The following is a 20,694-nucleotide window of genomic DNA, read 5'->3' on the forward strand; positions in this document are numbered from 1 at the left end:
CTGTTCCAGGTTTCAACAGGTGAAGATGGAAGTGTCAGTGGTGGGGAAAGGATTATTGTGAAATTCACTGGAGTAAAACTGAAATCATAAGAAGGGTGTCTCTTTTAGATTCGGATGCATTCCTGGTCACTTTGCAGAAGACCCCAGTGTCTTTGTAGTTTATGCATTCTCTTGTCTGCTATAGCTAAAGCCCACAGTTTTTAATAGTATAAGGAGAGGTTTAAATCTTTCAGATTTTTCAGTTGTTTGGCTCTCTTGAAATCCTGGTTTGCAGCCATTTGGCACCCAGATCACAAGATCCTTAGAACTTGAAGCTTGTTCATTGCATGGGTTCAATAAAGAGAGTTGTGGTGATGCCATGATGTCAGTATTACAGCTGCTCTTGAGGAAGTGTGGAATCTGCCTTCCCCAAAGGTGCACTTCTTTACTGGGATATTGCCAGTTCCCCTCCACTCCATTGCAGTGGCATTAAGGAGGCCTAAGTGCAAATGTGTGCACACCAGTGGTTTGAAGACCTTACTGATTGCGTTTCAAAGTGGGTCGCAGGTTCTTAAAATGCATTCCGGCTGCTGTCTCATGCTGCAGATGCTTACCAAAACAAAGCAAACAAAACCCACCACACCATAGCAATAAATGCATGCCTTTTAAATACTGTGAACAATGCCGTTACTGGTGGCGATTGCCATTCTGAGTTGCTTTTCTCAGCTGTCATCTGTTGTTTCTGATTCTTTGCCCTTTGGGTGGCCGTGCCGAGAGAAAGCTCTTTGTGTTTTTTTTATAATCATATTTATTAAAATTTCCAATAATAACAGAATAAGAAAAATAGAAAAGATAAAGAAAGAAAAGAAAAAAAGAAAAAGAAGCTTAAATCCTTACTTTCATAACCTTCTTTCTAGGACTCCCTCCTTCCCCTCCCTACTGTATTCCCCTTTCCTTAAGTTGGTTCCACAAGCTCTCATTCCCAATTTAAAACCAATATGTTTAACCCATTAGCCAAAATTTATACAATCTTACCATCACTCCTCGTCTTTAACAGAAAAAGTAAAAAGATTTTCCCCCCAAGATCTGCCCCAATTTCCTTCCACAAGTTCCCCCTTTTATTTTTTAAACATGTTAAATCAAAATACCAAAGTTATATAAAGAAATAGAAGACAAAAGATATAAGAAGATTCAAAAAGTTGGTTACATGGCCTTTGGATTCCAAGATTCCCCCTCCCTTCCCCGGTTTGAATTCCCCATGTCCATCAGTCTGTTTGTTGTTAGCCTGGAGGTCTCAAGTCCATAGCCAAATTTTTCCCATTCTACCTTGCCGGTTTTCTTTTAATTTGTTTGTTTCAATGATGTTTAACTTCAAAAATCCAGTCTAATAGAGGCCTTTAGTTTCCTTGGTCTTTGTTGCTCCTCCCATTGTTCTTTCAGTGTCGTAGTTGGTCCTTTGTTCTTTTTATTCCTTACTTTCTCAGGTTTCTTGTCTTGTTCAGCTGCTAAAACGTTCTTATTCCGAGATCTGGTATCTCTACAGAGGTTTGTTATTCAGGAACAAAAACTTGCGTCCAGTCCCTTCCTTTCTTCAATAGAAAATTCTATTGTCTCCTTTTAATGTAAACACCTCTGTAGACAAAATACTGTTTCAGTTTTGCAGCTTTCCCAGAGGATAAGACCTGTACACATCCCAGAGTAATTTTCCACATACGACCACTTGTAATGTCCCGAAACCCCTCTAGGAGGATTGCAGTAACTTTGTATCCTCTAATCCAAAAGTCAAATAGTTGTTTCTTTTCTTTTCCCGACAGTTTGTATCCATATTATATCAATTGTAACAGAATTAACCAGCAAAATACTTGTAACAAAGTCCTCTTTATATTCTCAAGATTTGACAGCTACTTTGACAGCTGTCAAATTCTCCGTCTCTCTTCGCCAGGTTCTACGAATCGCCCCGGTTCCCAGGGGGGGTTGCCTTTTCCCTCTCACCCTCCTCTCTTCTCCTCCAGCACAATTCTTGTAGTTTCCCATCGTGGAATTTATAATTTTTATCAGCAGTAAACTTCTGGATCGATCTTGGTTACCCAGTCCTTGTTTTAGCATGTTTACCATCAGGAGGGGACTGACTTCCTTTTTAGATCCCCCCCCCGCTCGTGCCGAATCCGAAAAAAATTTCTTTTTTTCTCCTTTTGTACCCGGTTTCCCAATTACTCACGGGTTGTTGTTAAAAGTCCGAATTTCCAATGGAAGAAGCCAGCGCTCTCCGTCGAATGGCATGCGGCTGCGCTCGGCAGGGGAAGCGAAGGACTCACAGCACCATGCCACTCCCCGGCACCCGATCGGAAGCCTTTAAAAAGGCTCCTTCACGAGTCGGGAGGGCGCTATCGGTGCCAGCCGAGTCACCATGTCCACGGGCTCCGTGCCCGTGGTTTTTGTTTTTGTTTTTTTTTTAAATTTTTATTTGGTTTTCTGCTTTTATAGAAACAAAACACACAAACACAAAACAAAAACATGTATAAAATCAGCAAATCCCCATTTCATAACCTTGTTCCCTGACTTCCCCCCACCCCCCCTCGTGCATCCCAGTTCCCAAGATTATATCGGCAAGTTGGTGTTTCTCCTCTTAACCATCTTATTCATCTTATTACCTCTTTTATAATAAAAATTGATTTTCCTAAGTTGGACTTAAGTTCTCTTCCATCGATTTTCATTTTGTCTTAATTAAGAGTCATATTAACCAAACCTAAAAGTCTTAAGAGTTTTTAAGAATCTCCTCTTCCCTCCCTCCCATCCCCGGTTTTTGTCCCTTCCCAATAGAAATCCAAATTCGAAATTCTCAGCCTGGGTTCCTCACGTCCGAGGCTTTCAAGTCTATTTCAGTCCCTCTCCGCCTGTCTTGTTGGTAGTCCTTTATGTCAGTCGTCGAGTCTGGAAAGAGTTCTTTCACCATCGAAGTGTATTCTCTTCCCACAAGGAGATTTGAAAGTAACTGCTGAAAAGTTTCCACAAAGCCTGTATCTTCAGAATCAAAGTCCAAACTGAGGCCCCAGTCATATTTCTTTATTTTAAGTTCCTGTATTCCATATTGTCCCGGGACCTCCTCCTTCTTCTTCTGTGTCTTTCGCAGACTTGTGGTAGATAAGTTCCCAGCGTCTCCTTGCTTGTGTTCCACAGATGTCAGCTTTTGGTTGTTACTTCCCAAGGTTACTTCTTCTTTTTCTTGTTGTTTAGTCTCTTCCACCTCTGTAGATATTGTTTCCCATTCAGCTGTGGATTCTTTCTCATTCAGGTCCTCAATACAGAGAGCAGAGTTGCCTGTTCCCAAGGTCATAGTCACAAGTTGTTTATTCATGGCCAAGCTCTGCTCTTGTAAGGTTCCCACCAGTTGAAACATCCTTTCGATTTCCACTAGTAACTTTCCTTCCACAGCCATTGTATCCATTGTAGTTACACAGAGTTCCCCCTAGAGGGAATCTGGTTACTTATTAGTCTTTTCTCCAACAGTCCTTTAACAAATTATTATTACTTTGTTTCCAACAATTTTGGCTCACTTATAACTCGTCTTAGTCCAGAGGGATCTTAGATAGCGATTTTTCCACTTTAAACCGCCCGTTTGACAGCTTTGACAGCTGTCAAACTCCGCAGCTCTTACACAGGCACAAAGGCAGGACTTTCCCGAGCCCGGGAGGGGGGGTTGTTTAAAACAAAAAGAAGGTTTCCAAAACTCCACTCTCCAGCCCAAAATTTCCTTTAGCCAAATCTTGAAAGTTAATGTCCTTTTTAACTCACCCCACCAAGGGTAGGCTCTCCAGCTTAGCTCTTATGTCGTTGCGTAGATCGTCTGCAAAGGGGGGGTGCGGACTTCCTTTTAGCACACACCCCGGTCGTCTCCAATTCAGGGTAAATTTTTAAAGTCCCAATCCGTCTTACTCACGGGTGATTCTTTCAGTCCAAATTTTCAAGGAAGGAAGTCAGCGCTCTCTGGTCATGGCTCGCGGCTTCGCTCCACCGAGGTAGCGATCGACTCTCAGTGCCACGCCACCCCCGTATCCTCTCCGCAGCCTTTAAAAAGGCTCTTCGTGGATCAGGGGGGGCGCTTAAGGCACCCGCCGAGTCTTCAGTCCGCAGGCATTCGCGCCTGCGGTTTTTAAGGGTCCCCGCGTCGCCGGCGCGGCAAAGACCCGTCCTCGGTAGAGCCGATTCCCTCCGCAGCTCGGAGGGAATCCGCCATTTCCGAATCGCGCCAACCCGGAAGTCCCGTGCGGCTGCGCTCGGCAGGGGAAGCGAAGGACTCACAGCACCATGCCACTCCCCGGCACCCGATCGGAAGCCTTTAAAAAGGCTCCTTCACGAGTCGGGAGGGCGCTATCAGTGCCAGCCGAGTCACCATGTCCACGGGCTCCGTGCCCGTGGTTTTTGAGGGTCCCCGCGTTGCCGGCGCGGTAGGACCCAGCCCCTGCCGAGCAGACTCCCTCCGGAGCTCGGAGGGAGTCTGCCATTCGACGATGGCGCCAACCCGGAAGTCCCGAGAGAAAGCTCTTTGATCTCCTTGGAGGAGGGCATCAGCTCTCACCAATGACTTGTAGGGCATTCCTTGTTGGGCTGGCTTTGATGGTGTGGCTTCTTTGCAGAAGGCTCTTTCCGTCCTCATGGCGCCTGGCTGCTCACTCCATCCCTCTGCCCTTTAAGAAATAGATCTGCGAGAATTAGAACAAGACAAATGGTGGGAGGAGAAGGGTAAGCAGGATGGTACATTTCCTCTGCACAGGATCCTAAAGTGCAGGATATGGCATCTGATTGGCCACTGCGAGGACAGGATGCTGGACCAGATGGGCCATTGACCTGATCCAGCAGGCGCAATTTGTGCTCTTATATTAGATGTGATTACATATTATATTATATTAGATATTAGATTACATTAGGGACGCGGGTGGCGCTGTGGGTTAGACCACAGAGCCTAGGACTTGCCGATCAGAAGGTTGGTGGTTCAAATCGCCACGACAGGGTGAGCTCCCATTGCTCGGTCCCTGCTCCTGACAACCTAGCAGTTCGAAAGCACCTCAAAGTGCAAGTAGATAAATAGGTACCGCTCCGGCGGGAAGGTAAACAGCGTTTGCGTGTGCTGCTCTGGTTCGCCAGAAGCGGCTTAGTCATGCTGGCCACGTGACCTGGAAGCTGTACACCGGCTCCCTCGGCCAATAAAGCGAGATGAGCGCTGCAACCCCAGAGTCGGCGACGACTGGACCTAATGGTCAGGAGTCCCTTTACCTTTACCTTTATTAGATGTGTAGAAGAGGCAGTGATGAAGGGTGGAAGGATGAGTTCCCACCTCCATATTTGCCATGGGATGATAATGCAGAGGCAGCGTTTGCAGGGCAGAATTTGCAGGTGTGGGAAATGTGTTTTTTGCCTTCTGGCTTATTTTCCCTACAACGCCATGCTCCTTTGCTTTCCCCCCAGCCCCTGGAAATAAGCCTTCTGAGTGAAAAGGAGGAGAATTGCTAAGGGAAGGGCCACAGCTCAGTGGTAGAACATCTGCTTTGCATGCAGGAGGTTCCAGGTTCAATCCCCAGCACCTCCAGGTATGACTGGGAGAGAATCCTGTCTGAAACCCTGGAGGTCTGCTGCCAGCCAGTTTAGACATTACTGAGCCAGATGGACCAGTGGTCTGACTCAGTATTAGGCAGTTTCTGATGTTCCTATGAAGGAAGAGTTAAGCCCTCCTCCTTCCCATGCCAGTTTATCCATTGCACATCGTTATATTATTCTGTGTTGCTGTTAACCAGGTAACACACATGTGGAAATAGAAGCATGCATTTACTTGGGTTATGGTACAGTTGCACCCTGTTATTGCCTTGCGGTACAGGTTGTCAATGTGTAGCTGCTGTTCTCTTCTGAGATGCATTTGTGGAAAGTGGGGCTGTGTTTTGGGACGGGTTTGCACAGTGCTTTAAAAGGTGTCTGCCTCCTTGTATTTTATCAACATTTGCAAGGATGAATCTGAGGCAGCTCTGAGTCAGAAGCAAACTGCCAGAGGCATTTTCCCTTTCTTAGCCGTCATCATGAGTTAGCTGGCTGTTTTGTGCAGTTGTTGTGAAGTTTGTCATGGCTGTAAAGAACAATTACTTGGCAGCAGAGGGAGGTTTGTTATCTCAGGATCTGAGGTTACAGCATGTAAAAAAAAGGGGGGGCATTGTTAGCTCATATTATTAACTCCAAGACAATGCAAGCAGCCTCTGTCATGTTCTTTTTATATTATCAGAGCTGGAGGTGGGGGAGAGACCTTTTTCAAGAGTTGATGGTAAAACAAGCCTCTTAAAATGAACACCTGGTCCATGCACACAATGTAAGAAAAGGCCGCTTCGCTCAAGTTATCCTAACCTCTGTTTCCCTCCAGTGATTTACAGAACCTGAATTTCTTACAATCTAAAGTTCAGAGGTGTTTGCATTTAGGAATTCTCTTTGACCGTCTTAAGAACCTTTGGCTCTATTGGGAACTGTAAATCAGAACATAAATTCCATTTAACAAGAGCGTTTATATCAGCCTTCTGGACCTTTTCTCCAATTTTTTTCTCGTCTAGAAATCTCATGTTGATATGTGCTTCTATTTCACTGTATGTGGATTATAAACATGGTGGCTTCAAAGCATTTTGATACTCATTCTGAAATTATGAGATTTGAGGCAAAAGCCTAGTCTGAGTCACACTTTGCTGTGACGGGATTCTGTATCAACACTACTACTGGGGTACCACAGATTGTCTTAAAGCAAGGGTTTCACAATGCACCCGCAGAAGGTTTCTGTGACACCTGCAGATTTCCCACTCTCCACTGAAATAAAGAAACACTGTCTCGTAGCCAATGGAATAGGTTGTGGTGTGTACTTGACTGCAGTGTTTGTGTTTGGAACCCAAGGCTGTTTCTCCAGTTTGGAAAGGCTCCCACAACCCCCAAAGGTTTGACCCTTCCGTAATTGATTAAAAATGATTATTTATTTTCATTTATTGAAAAATGCACACCTCACTTTTTGAGGAACTTACTATGACTTAATTTTGTTGGAGTAAGTTACCAGTGGTGCGTTTGTTTCAGAGACACTTCCCTCCCTGAGGCTAAGATTGGTCAGCAATAATTGGAGGCTGGAAGTGTCGTGTCTCAGTCTCATGGAAAGATTACCGCATGATATGTAGAAAGCGAGGGGCCAAACTACATCTAATCAATTTGACGCAGTGTGGTTTCCATTCCTAACTTTCGCAGATAACATCTCTTGAGAGTTCACAACCTCCAGCAACTCACATTGGGTTTTGGAGGGGCTTTGTCGTTGATTTTAATGCTTATCACTTCTTTCCAGCCAAATACTGCAACAATGGCACATGAGAAATCAGGAGCAGTTTGTTTTGTCTTTTCTTTATTGCACAATAAAGGTGTTTTTTTAAAAAACAAAAAACAAAAACACAACCCCACACATGTACCAATGCCTTCCTCCCTAGTGACTCTCTCTCTGCTCTCTCTCTCTCTCTCTCTCTCTCTCTCTCTCTCTCTCTCTGCTCTCCATGTTGGCTTGCAGAAACAATCCCAGGCAATTTTGGATACAACCTGCTCACCTTCATAATCTTGTACAACAACCTCATTCCCATCAGTCTGTTGGTGACTCTGGAAGTCGTGAAGTTTACTCAGGCTCTTTTTATAAACTGGGTAAGTACTTGGAATGTAAAAGCAGGGAAGCAAATGCTAAATAAATAAGAGTGACATTTATTTAAGCAAAGCTGTGCATGAATCTTCATCTCTTTTCTAGCCACAGCTAGAACCTGGTTGGCAGCGCGCTGCATGGAAGACTTTCAAAACTTTCTCTATGCAAAAGAAAACATCGCTTTTTCAATTGCCAGAAAAACTTTCCATATGCAAAATAAAAACAAATTTATTAAACTCAGGGACCCCTCTGTCTCTCCTTCTGTTCACAGTTTATCAGAGGAGATTTTAATATGCAGAAATCACCCATTGTTGACATCTTCCTTGACTGTATTTTGTATGTAACCCATATTTTGCATGGTGGTTCCTTAGACCAATGAACAGATTTTGTATGTATTTTTGGATTCAATTAGATTCTATTTCGAATCAAGAAGGTAGACTGAACCTTTAAGAACGGCACAGCTTTTAACCACAGATTTCAAAACTGCACTGGATTTTTGGATTCTTAGCATTCCTGAGCAATGGTTGGTATGAGACTGTTAGTAAAATAGAGCAGAACAGCAATGAAACCTCAGCATAAAACATTGGCGAAGCAGATAAAAATAGAATATACTTCATGAAGAACACTTTAGATTCAAATGTTGATTGAGGCTGCAATCCTCTACCCACTCAGTTGGAAGTAGGCCCCTTTGAACTCACTGGAACTTACTTCTGTGTAGGCATCTATAGGCTTGCACTTTAAGCATCCTCACTTCTCCTTGCTTTCAGGACATAGATATGTATTACCATGAAACAGATACACCTGCAATGGCCAGGACTTCAAACCTTAATGAGGAACTCGGCCAGGTAAGAACGATAGAATGTGGGATGATGGCAGAGAACGATGTGAAAAACCAACTATTAGACTTGTGCAGTACTTTTCATTCCATGCTTGCAATCTGTGAACAAGGCTTGAGAATTCACAATGATAAACTGCTAGATCCCTTCCTCAGCGAATGTAGGCAAGCCTTCTAAAAAGCATTGTGAATTACAGTGAACACTCTCTTGCTGGGGACTGTGTTTGTGCCGTATCCATTGTAGCACCTAGTAAAGCCAGTGTGGTGTAGTGGTTAAGAGCGGTAGTGTCGTAATCTGGGGAACCGGGTTCGCGTCTCTGCTCCTCTACATGCAGCTGCTGGGTGACCTTGGGCCAGTCACACTTCTTTGAAGTCTCTCAGCCCCACTCACCTCACAGAGTGTTTGTTGTGGGGGAGGAAGGGAAAGGAGAATGTTAGCCGCTTTGAGACTCCTGAAGAGGAGTGAAAGGCAGGATATCAAATCCAAACTCTTCTTCTTCTTCTCCTCCTCCTAAATCCTTAATGGCACAAACGACCCTTTCTGTGCCCTTTTGGACAACTCTATAACTTATTATTTTCTGCAGTGGTGATTCTTTTAAGTTCAGGTGACAGAAGTAATACATTTGCATTATTATTCCTTTTTTATACTGCCATTCTTCCAAATGATGTAGAATATAGCCATTGGGATCAGATGCCCTTATTTTAGGGTTACCAGACATCCCTGTATTTGCAAATAAGTCCCCAGACAAATTCCATCCCCAGAATGTCCCCGGATTTCATCTAATGTCCCCGGGAAATGCAGCAGTGGCAGTCTCAGCAGCTGCTCGGAAGTCCCCATATGATGGTGCTGCAGGGGCTCAAAGATGCAGCTTCCGGGCTTCCTCCACCTTCCCTGACCCCAGCAACTAAGCTGTGAAGGGAGGCTTCATGCTGCCTGTTGGAGCAGCCTCCCAACTCCTACTTGTGTGCAAGCAGGAGCAGCGTGGGGATCTCTTAGCCGTGAAGGGAGACTTCACACTGTAGCAGAGGTTGCATGCAAGCAAGAGGGGCAGGGATCTCTCAGATAGGCAACGGGAAGCCTCCCTTCCCAGCTGAGGGATCCCCGCCCCTCCTGCTTACACGCAAGTAGGAGTTGGGATGGGGCTGCTCCGAAAGGCAGTGAGAAACTTCCCTTCCCTCTGCCACCGCCATTGCTGCAGCATCAATGTCCTGAATGTGTAGTATGTATGTGTGTATTTAAAGTGTCCCCAGATTCATTGAAAAAATCTGGGAACCTTACTTTATTTCTGTTTGACCGTGTGAAGAAAGGTGGAGCATGTCTGTTCTGATGGCCCACCTTCTTGTATAATTTGCACTTCCCTTTTCATTGTACAGATATCCTAACTTCAATGCCTGCCATTTGACTTCTAGGTAAAATACCTGTTTTCTGATAAAACGGGCACCTTAACATGCAATATTATGAACTTTAAGAAATGCAGCATTGCGGGAGTAACATATGGGTATGTACCATTTTATATAGATACATTGCAATAGCTTAATGAATCAGTTTTGTTGAAGTGGCAAATTCTTAGTTCTGTATGGAAAACTGTTATACTTAATAGGCAGAGAGAAGAGAACAAGAGTGAGCCACTAAAAAGGGGGGGAGTAGGGGATGCGGGTGGCACTGTGGTCTAAACCACCGAGCCTCTTGGGCTTGCAGATTATAAGGTCAGCAGTTCGAATCCTCACGATGAGGTGAGCTCCCGTTGCTCTGTCTCAGCTCCTGCCAACCTAGCAGTTTGAAAGCATACCAGTGCAAGTAGAGAAATAGGTACCACTGCAGCAGGAAGGTAAACGATGTTTCTGTGTGCTCTGGTTTCTGTCACGGTGTCCTGTTGCTCCAGAAGCGTTTTGGTCATGCTAGCCACATGACCCAGAAAGCCGTCTGTGGACAAACGTTAGCTCCCTCGGCCTGAAAAGCGAGATGAGCTCACCTTTGACAGGACTTAACCACCGAGGGGTCCTTTACCTTTACCATTTGGTTCCTTGGATGGATGTGCTTTAGCTTGAGATTTTCAGACCTAGGTCCACTTGCCCTGATCCAGGTATGCATTACACTGGGCAACAATTTTTTACTTTTTGAATGTTGTCTAGATTTCTACAATTGATTTAGGGTATTTTTGCACTGCTGAATCAGGAAATGGCATCCGTTTCTCTCCATCAGGTCAGGTTTTTGTGCTATGTTGATTTGAAAAAATCAGATCTTGTGAGAAAATCAATTACATTTTGGTGGCATTATCAGCTGATTTTTGTCAACACATATCATCCTAAATATGTTTTTAAGAGAAAAAAATGTTTTTCCAACAACATATATTGATTACCTGATAGAAACATTGATTACTGTAAACTGAATGGTGGGCATTGATAAAGGTAAGTACACGTAAATTGCATGTTGCTTCACCATTTTTCAAACTTCAGGGCTTGAACTTCTGTTTCTTGGAACTCCAGGAATGCTCAGCGGCAGGGAGGTCTCTCTTCAGAGTCCTACAGTAGTCAGCCATCATGACTGTGTCCCAGGGACCCTGATACCTGGTCTCCATCTCTTTCATGTCCCGATGGAATCTCTCCCCCTGCTCATCACTCATTGAACCCAGGTTCATAGGAAACCGTTCCAGATGTGAAAATAGGTAGTGCATCTTGACGCTCATGTTGCAGCCCAGGTTTCTGAAAGCAGTCAGCATGTTGTTGACAAGTTCTGCGTAGTTTCTGGCCTTATTGTTGCCCAGAAATTTCTTCACTACCAGAACAAATGCCTTCCACGCTTCCAGTTCACTTCATTCATTGAGTTTCCGAACTCTGGATCTCTGATGAGCTGATGGATCTGAGGACCGTCAAAGATGCCAACTTTCAACTTCTCCATGGTCAATCCTGGAAAAGCCTGGCACAAGTAAGTGAAGCAGTCAGCATCCTTGTCCAGAGCCTTGGTGAACTGCTTGATTAAGCCGAGCTTGATGTGCAGCGGTGGGAAGAGTATTCTGTCTCTGTCCACCAGAGGGTCGTTGATGACGTTCCTTTCTTTCAAAGGCACCAATTCCTCCCGCACAGGCCAGTCCTCCTTCGTGTAATGCTGAGCACAGTCCCTACTATCCCACATGCACAGAAAACATGAGTACTTGGTGAAGCCAGACTGTTGTCCCAACAAAAAGTTCACCATCTTCAGGTCAACACAAATAAACCACTTATGCTGATCATAACCAATTTTCTCCAGCACATACTTCACCGCTTCATAGTTCTCCTTCAGTGTAGTCGAGTGAGCCAGGAGTATAGAGGCAAACTGGTTGCTGTTGTGTAGCAGAACACATTTCAGTGATCACTTGCTGCTGTCAATGAACAGTCTCCAATCTTTGGGTTCGTACTGTGGCACTCCAAGCTTGAGCAGAAGCTACATAATATCTGCACAGTACACCAAGTCCTTCTCTTCCGAGAAAAAACGGAGGTACTCTTGATGCCTGTTGCGGAAGAAGCTGATGTGAGCACTGTCAGAGAGGAGGTTTTTTTCCTTCAATCTGGATGCCAACAGTTCGGCAGAGTCCTTTGACAAGCTGAGGTCATGAACTAGATCATTCAACTCCTTTTTGGAAAATGGATGTGGAGCATCATCTTCAAGAACCACTTCTTATTCATGCCCTTCAACACTGGAGGCATCTTTGTCACTAATGTCAGGAAGTTCTCCGAAGATAGGCACTGGAATTTCATCACAATGAGCTACAGGATGACGTGCTGATTGAAGATCAGGACACTTGAGGCTGCTCCGGTTCTTTCTGTTGATCCCAGTCACATCAACAGCGCAGAAGTAGCAGTCAGTGACATGGTTTGTCAGCTCCCTCCAAACCATGGGAATTCCAAAGTTCAGACTCCTCTTGCCATTGGTCCACCCACGTAGAGTCTCGGTGCATGCCTTGCACACCATGTGTGGCGCCCAAGCTTTATCCTGGTCACCAAGTTTAATACCAAAATAACTATGCTTTGCCACACCAATTTATGGAAGATTTCGAGGTTTTATGACTTCAAACTGATCCCTTTTCGACATAATCACCCAGAACTATTGGACCTGAATACTTCTTGTCATTAAAATAATCATTTCCAATCAAAACAATTATTCGACATGGCATTTTACCCCCACCAACTTCTTCTAAAATGCTCCACACAAGCGTACTTGTGAACAAAAATGTAAAAAACCGACATGTGGCCATAGCTCAAAAACTTGACCTGATTGAGCAAAACCAATGTGATTTTTGGATTCAGCACATCAGATTCATCCTAAATCAACTGAAAAAACACAGACAACAAATTTGTTGTTGACCAGTGTTATGATCCATCTTTTTCTTATGATCAGATCAGACTTTCCCACCAATTTTGCATATTCCTTTCTTTCTTTTTAGTCACTTTCCGGAATTAGCAAGAGAATGTTCATCAGAAGACTTCAGGTAAAGCAGATATTGACTGACATTAGTTTGAAGGGCATGCGTCTCTTTTAGCTTTGTGGAATGGTTCAAGTGGGCAAACATTGAGCACGTTTTGCAGAGATTTGCCACTGGGTGGCTAATGGAGGTTAATTAAGTAATTAATTAATTGCTGATTTATAAACTGCTTCACAACCAAAAGTTACTGAAGCACTGTGCAATAAAATAAAAAAGTAACAGATGAGAAACTCCATAAACTTTTTTATTATTATAAAAAGCAATATAACCTTTTCTACAATTGTAAGATTAACGTTCCATAAAATGATTCAGGGAAAGCTTCAATAGCTGCCTAAATGTCAAAACACTGGATGCTAATTTAATTTCATCTGGTGATTGAATTCCAGAATGCTGGAGCTGCAACACTAAAAGCCTGGTCTCTAGGGCATGAGGTCCCCCATCTGGGAAACAGAGTTTCTGGACAGGGATATATAACGGGCAGGCTATCCCCTCAAGCAGCCTGGCTCCAGACTATTTAGTGCCTTAAATGCTAAAAGCAAAACCTTGAACTGTTTCTGATAGCATATTGGCAACCATTGCAGCTCCCTTGGATGTTATATGATGTAAACAGCCTAGCTGCAGCTTCTGGGTTAAGTCCAAGGAAAGCCACACACCCACACACCCACACCCACCCGAGTGTGATTCAGTAATCCAATTCAAAGGCAAAGGTGAGAATGCTTTTGGAGGGGAGGCAGTAATAAGAAGGGCAAGTGGGGAAATGGGTGAACTGCATTCTATTTGCAGAGGAGATAGAGCTGAAAGTGGATCTCCAGGTGGGTTAGTGTTGCTTTCCGGGAGGGAGAGGGTGAAGGGTGAAGGGTGAGGCAGTGGGGAAGTTAGAACCAGGCAAAAGCACCAGTGGAACCAATCCAGCATTGCATCAACCTCCCTGCCCCTTTCCTTCCTGGTAAGGAACAGCAAACCACCTTCCAGGAAGCTAATGTGCTGGCTCTGTCCCACCCAGTGAGACGCTTCTGGATAAAGGAAATACAATGCTGCAGAGAATATATAGCCTGCATGTTTGGGGAGAATATGTCCTCTTGCCTCCTAAGGAGTCGCTGTCCCAGTGGAAGGGAGATAAGAATAGTTCCATTGATACCCAAGTTCGGTAATTGATGATGTTGTAAATCCTGTGTGTTATTAATGGAAGCATATGTTTTGAAGAGGTAATGATTCATTCCTTTTATTCGACTTCTAGTCAACTTCCTCCTTCCACCAGCGAATCTTGCGAATTTGATGACCCGAGGCTGCTGCAAAATATTGAGAGTGATCACGTAAGCCCAGTTCTATAGTATTCTTCCACTGATAGTTCTGTCGTGCTCTTGTCCTTTGTCTTTGGGTGGAAGAGTCACTTAAGAAGCTCTGCTGCTCTGTAGGTACCACTTGGGAATGCAGGGAGGCCGTGGGTGTCTTAGCTGCAGATGTAAGAAACCAGAATTGACAGAGTCACCCATCCCTGATTCAAAAGGCTCTCAAGAATTGGTTGTGATTCAGAAAGGGGCGTCAGCAGCAGCCACCTGCCATTGCAAGTTTTACACACCTGTTGAAAACTCTTCCATTCCATCGGGTTTATGTAAGCAATTAAGAATACATCTTTCCAAAATAGCTAGCTGATTTCCAATTTTAAAATGTCATATGTTTTTATTGTATGGTTTTCTGTATAATTGTTGTAAACCACTTTGATATTTTTTATGAATAGCAATATATAAATATTTTTATAAACAAATAGGAAAACACACTCAGACATTCATTCATTTTCAAAAAAACAAAAAACCCTGCATGATAGTTTGGGGTTAAGGCTCACGTTTACACTTCCTTTCTGAGCCCTAAGAATATATTTAGACTTAATACTGACCAGCAAATAAATATTGCAGTATTTCAATATTATCTTTGCAATTCAGTTTGTTGTTGTTTTTAAAAAAATGTCTGATAGATGCACACAAAAGTCCCCCTTTCCCAGCTCGAATTGGAAAGTGGGAGATATTGTTATCCACTCACCACCCATACACAGCAGGGCATTTGCTGTAGTAATCGGTTTGACATTTTGGTTTGGCAGCAGGCGGAGGAATAAATCCAGCACCGCTGCTGACACTACATGTCAAAGGAGAGACAAGGGCTCTGTGGAAGGGCTGACGTGATAAGAAGGCCCTCATTGTTGCTTTAGAACTGGGTGGGTGGAACCTATTGTAAGCTGTGAACATAGAAGGACAAAAGCAGACTGAATAATTGATTTCAATACAAGGAAATCATAGGATGCCCCTCTTAAGGCCGGCTGCACTGGGGAAGTTAAGATAGCTTGCTGTCTGCCGACAAAGCTTGAGTTGCAGGTGATGTATTTGCTGTGTGAGCAATAAAGGCCTTCAACAACTCACCCAGAAACAAGAGGGGACTATTGGCCTGATCTGGGAAGGCTGTTCTTTCTACCTTAGTGCAGCCTTCCCCAGCTGGTGCTCTCCAGATGTGTTGGACTACCTGGCTGGAGCTGATGGGAGTTGGTTCAAAGCATCTGGAGGGCTCCAGGTTGGGAAAGGCTGCCTTTTGTCATTGAGCTCCAGTAATCTGACTAGTATTTGATGGGGCTAACATAAGAAGAACCCTCTTGGATCAGACCAAAGACCTAGCTAATATCTGGTTTAATTGTCTTGTATTTGATGAGGTTAACACAGGGAGAGCTCTGCTGGATCAGACTGACGGTCTGTCTAATAATCTAACTCGGTGTTTCTCAAACTCGGGTCCCCGGCTGTTGTTGGACTACAACTCCCATCATCCTTGACCACTGGTCCTCCTAGCTAGGGTTGATGGGAGTTGTAGTCCAACAATGGCCGGGGATCTAAATTTGAGAAACACTGATCTAACTAGTGTAATTATTCCGTATTTGACGGACTAATGCAAGGATCAGACCAAGGGCCCAGTGTCCTGTTTCCCACAGCGGACAACCAGAGGCCTCTGGAAAGGCCCTCTTCTGCTTTTGTGGCCAAGCAGTTGGTATCCTGAGGGATTGGGCCTCTGATCCTGTAGCTGGTGAAACAGTTATCGCAGCTATTAACCATCGAAGGAGATAATGGGCAGAAACCACAAAGTAACCGAGGAGAGCGCCATTGACCGCCCAAGTGCTTGTTTTCCTCTTCTAATAAATGCAGCAAGAGACTTAGAAACTCCCTCAGGATTCCTTGTGGCATGACTCTTGTGTGGACCTTCCCTTTCAGCCCACAGCTACTCACATCCGGGAATTCCTCACTCTCCTGGCTGTGTGTCACACCGTTGTCCCAGAAAGAGACGGAAACACAATCATCTACCAGGCCTCTTCTCCAGGTTGGTCACTGGCTCCCTTTCTTAAGGGGATGGAAAGCAAGGAGAACAGCAGAGCAAGGGGATGAGGTGGTTTCCTCAATGAGGGCCCAAGATGGCAAGCCCATGTTTGTCAGAGGCTGTATACATCTTGAGGTTTTTTTTTAATATTGTCTAAGGAACCTCAGGCCTGAGGCCTCAATATGGGCCTTGCAACTCTCCCTAGGCTATGCTTTGTCCTTGAACTTTCATAACGCCTCTTATTTATTTATTTATTACATTTGCATCCCACCTTTCCCCCCAAGGAGCTCACGCTTCCCTCTCACCCATTTTATCCTCACCACAACCCTGTGAGGTAGCTTAGGCTGAGAGTGAGTGGCTGGCTCAGGGTTACCCAGTGGGCTTCATGGCTGAGTGGGAATTTGAACCCTGGCACCTCAGGACGCGGGTGGCGCTGTGGGTTAAACCACAGAGCCTAGGACTTGCCGATCAGAAGGTTGGCGGTTCAAATCCCCGTGACGGGGTGAGCTCCCGTTGCTCGGTCCCTGCTCCTGCCAACCTAACAGTTTGAAAGCACATCAAAGTGCAAGTAGATAAATAGGTACCGCTCCGGCGGGAAGGTAAACAGCGTTTCTGTGTGCTGCTCTGGTTTGCCAGAAGCGGCTTAGTCATGCTGGCCACATGACCCTGAAGCTGTACGCCGGCTCCCTCGGCCAGTAAAGCGAGATGAGCGTCGCAACCCCAGAGTCGGTCACGACTGGACCTAATGGTCAGGGGTCCCTTTACCTTTACCTTTTACCTCAGGTCCTAGTCCTACATCCGTAACCACAACACCTGTCAGCTAGCCATGGCATGGCTTAGTGTTACGTCCGAATGCAACCTCTTTCCCTCTCTATTTTTATTAATACTATTACTATTTTGGTAAGCCACTTCAGGGTTGTTTTTTCTGAGGGGGGGGGGTTTACATACAAAAATTGGGGTATTTTTTTAAAAAAATAAAATAGACAAATGCTGAGAATAGGCAAGAGAGACGTAAGTCTTCCAGCAGGACCCTGTGGTATATAATTTCATAAATGCTCTTCAGCACTATCTGCCTCAGTGATATTCCATTTACTTTTATGTTAATAAAGCCATTTGCTACATTTGTAATGAATTTCCCATAAAGGCAGGTTGTTTTTGTTTCTATTGACAGATGAAGGAGCCTTAGTCAAAGGAGCAAAAAAGCTTGGCTACGTCTTCACCGGACGGACTCCGGATTCTGTTATCATTGACGCGGTAAGAGCATATATAAAAGGATAGCTCTAAGCAACTCTGAGAACTCTATGGCGGCCCATAAATAGCATAAATAAATTAAATAGGGGATCTGTAGGAAGGCCATTGGTTCACTGGCCAAAGCACCTGCTTATTAAACTGTGTTTGATTCCCAGTGGTGCCTTGGGAGCCAGACCTTTGGGGAAGGGCTGTAGCTCAGTAGGAAGCGTGCATGCTTTCCATGCAAAAGGTGCAACTTTCAGTCCCCAGGTAGGGTTAGGAAAAGGCTCCTATCTGTAATCTTGGTCTGCAGTCTGTAATCTTGCCAGGCAGTGTAGACCAGTATTCTTCAGTCTTGGGTCCCCAGATGTCAAGGGACTGGCTGGATACTGAGGAGTAGGCACTGGGCGAAAGGGGATTGGAAGAAGGGGTTGGTGATCTAGGGAAACCTGTGACAGCCAGGAGATGAGACTCAGAGGCAGGAGAAGGTGCGGGAGTAGAGAGTGAACAACAGGTGCAGGAGGAAGGAGAGACAGGTCAGGATGGTGCAGAGTCAAGGGCTTCCACTCCTCCTCCTCCTCCCTCCTCTTCCTTCTCCTCTACTATCTCCCAGGACCAGAAGAGGATGGAAGTGGGAGGAGCAGAAGCAGGTGACAAGCAGGCACTGCCTTTGCCTGCTTACATGCAGCTTGGGTGGGGGAGATACATACGCTGAGGTCTGGAGCAGGGCCTCTCTGTTGCTGCAACTGCCTCATTGGGTGCACAACTAGGGGCAGCTGAGAGATACGGCTTTCCCTAACTTGTCAGTGTTGTTTTGACAATGAAGAGTGGATTCCTGGACATTCCTGGGCTGACAACAGATGTGGGTGGACTACAACACCCATCATCCACATCTATCTTAGCCCAGTGGTCAAGGCTGATGGGAGTTGTAGTCCACCCACATCTGGGAAACCCAAGGTTGAAGAACGCTGGCATAGAGAGTATGATTAGGGTGGATCAGTAGGCTTGCTTGGTATAAGCCAGAGTACCCATGTTCATGGTAGGTGCTTTCTTGAGCATTGTGTACAAAAGCTTGAGCTCTGTTGTGACTTAGAATGCCATAACATAAATTGTGCATCAGAGGTTAAAAGTCACTGGAGGTGTCTTATCAAGCAGGACAGCCCATCACTGTGGAAGATTTAACACTTTACTGTGAAATCTTATGAAGGCGTGTTCTCCACAGATGCTCCACAATTGGAGAATTGATGCTGAATGAAATAATATTCTGTGTGCTTTGCCATGCTCTTGGAGGCACACATAAGCACACCATTTTGCCCAGCAGAGGGAGCTATCATCACATGTTTTAACGTGGGCATTCGAAAGAAGCAAGGCTTCTTTGCATGTTCGCGTTGCTTAATGTGGTTCAATTTTTGTTTCATGTGTTTGCAGCTAGGAAAAGAAGAGACGTATGAGATCCTCAATGTATTGGAATTTTCAAGGTAATTAGATTTTATAACTATTTCAGTACCTAAGAAAATGTGATAAATGGAGTGGAGAAAACTCAATTTTTAAAGAAAAACCCTTAAAACAACCTTCCCCAACATCATTCCCTCCTGCAGTTTGGAACAGTTTACAGTCTAATACATTGTGTGAGGGGTGTGTGTGTGTGTGTGTGTGTGTGAGAGAGAGAGAGAGAGAATGAGAGAGAGAGAGAGAGAGAGAGAGAGAGAGAGAGAGAGAGAGATTGCTGCTGCTGCTTCAAATGGCAGTTTAGCAGCTGTGAGAAGGCTAGCCAAGTTCCTGCAACAGACTACACCAGGGAATTACACTACATCATGATGTCGTAATGCTGCTATGTGATCCCTAACTGGCTGGATAACATGCTCAACGATCCTCTCTAAATGGATTGTTCCAAAGCAGCTCCTGAGAAGTATAGGAAGCAAAGCAAAACCATGCAAAATTAAAAAGAATTTGTGCACTCTTTTGGGAAATGTTTTAGGCCCCCATTGAAATGTTTAGTTCATTAAAAAAAAAAGACTTGGTCCTAAAAATGTGTACATGTAATTATAAACGTATGATTTCATTCTGTGCAATTGGTTGAATTATACTTGAATTATACTTTTCTATACTTGGCTTGATAATAATCAATTTTATTGCAATTTCATTGCATACACGGGTGTCCCCTGTGTCAGTTCCAGTGCACTTTTGTTTGATTATCTTCATCTATTATTATTATTTTTTAAAACAGCCCTAAGGGGAAAAACAGTCCTAAGGAGAAAAAATAAGAACTTTTTTATTTAAAAAAGAAGTAGTTTGATGGAGCTTTCAGTCGCCCCCCTCCCCCGCAAAACAAGCAGTCCCCTGTAAGAAGACATCAATGGCAAAATGTATTCTTGGTAGAGTCCTCTGCTTTTAATCTAATTCAGAAAGAGAGAAGAAAGAAGTTCATTAATTTCAAAATAATGACATGCCGTTCATTTATAAAGAAAATGAGATTAGGCTGTTTCAGTCTCCATGATTGCTGATCTGTATTTCTCAAAGGATCTGGCCCACATTTGACTTCTCCAAACCATTAGACTAATGACAGATCCGCAGTATGTATTCAACACATATTTAAAGCACATGTCTTCTCCCAAATAATCTTGGAAACTGTAGTTTTCACCCTCATATACCTGAAATTCCCAGTACCCTTATCAAATGACAATTCCCAGGATTCTTTGGAGGAATTCACGCACTTTTAAATGTGTAATGGGTGGGCTTTAAATGTATGGTAGAATAATAGAATGGGTTACTTCCGCGTTGCGCCGCTCACACATGCGCAGAAGCACCAAATCGCGCCGCGCGCCTGCACAGATGCGCCACTTCGAGTTGCGGGCTTTTCATGTTACGGACGGGCCTCCGGAACGGATCCCATCCATAACACGAGGAACCACTGTATTCATACATAAATTTTCATATTAATTCTAAAGTAATTTGGTTGTTCCTAAACCATGTTCTATAGGAACTGGCTTCTTGGGCTTGATTATGATACATTTCCGGACGCTGAGCCTCTAAATTCCTCCATTACTCATATTTGTATATCTTTAGACAACCCTAAACCATTTGCTCTTCCTCTTTGGGTCAAAAAGATCGGTATTGTAGGTGTTTCCTCAAACCACTGGGCTCTTACACTCAAC

At 44.4% G+C, this 20,694-nt stretch overlaps 1 protein-coding gene across 9 annotated transcripts in view; it reads left to right on the top strand.

Moving 5' to 3' along the window:
* ATP8A2 (ATPase phospholipid transporting 8A2) overlaps positions 1–20,694 on the top strand; it is a 341,618-nt gene that overhangs the window by 73,517 nt on the left and 247,407 nt on the right. For all 9 annotated transcript variants that reach the window (XM_081197884.1, XM_081197885.1, XM_081197886.1 and 6 more), the window contains 8 exons: positions 7,544–7,671; positions 8,434–8,511; positions 9,912–10,000; positions 12,923–12,967; positions 14,199–14,274; positions 16,207–16,312; positions 17,481–17,563; positions 18,968–19,017. In XM_081197884.1, coding sequence (XP_081054010.1) covers positions 7,544–7,671; positions 8,434–8,511; positions 9,912–10,000; positions 12,923–12,967; positions 14,199–14,274; positions 16,207–16,312; positions 17,481–17,563; positions 18,968–19,017 — 655 coding nt within the window. The remainder of the gene's footprint in view (positions 1–7,543; positions 7,672–8,433; positions 8,512–9,911; positions 10,001–12,922; positions 12,968–14,198; positions 14,275–16,206; positions 16,313–17,480; positions 17,564–18,967; positions 19,018–20,694) is intronic.

The sequence above is a fragment of the Podarcis bocagei genome (assembly GCF_964188305.1).
Source record: "Podarcis bocagei genome assembly, chromosome: 6".
NCBI classification, from domain to species: Eukaryota; Metazoa; Chordata; class Lepidosauria; order Squamata; family Lacertidae; genus Podarcis; species Podarcis bocagei.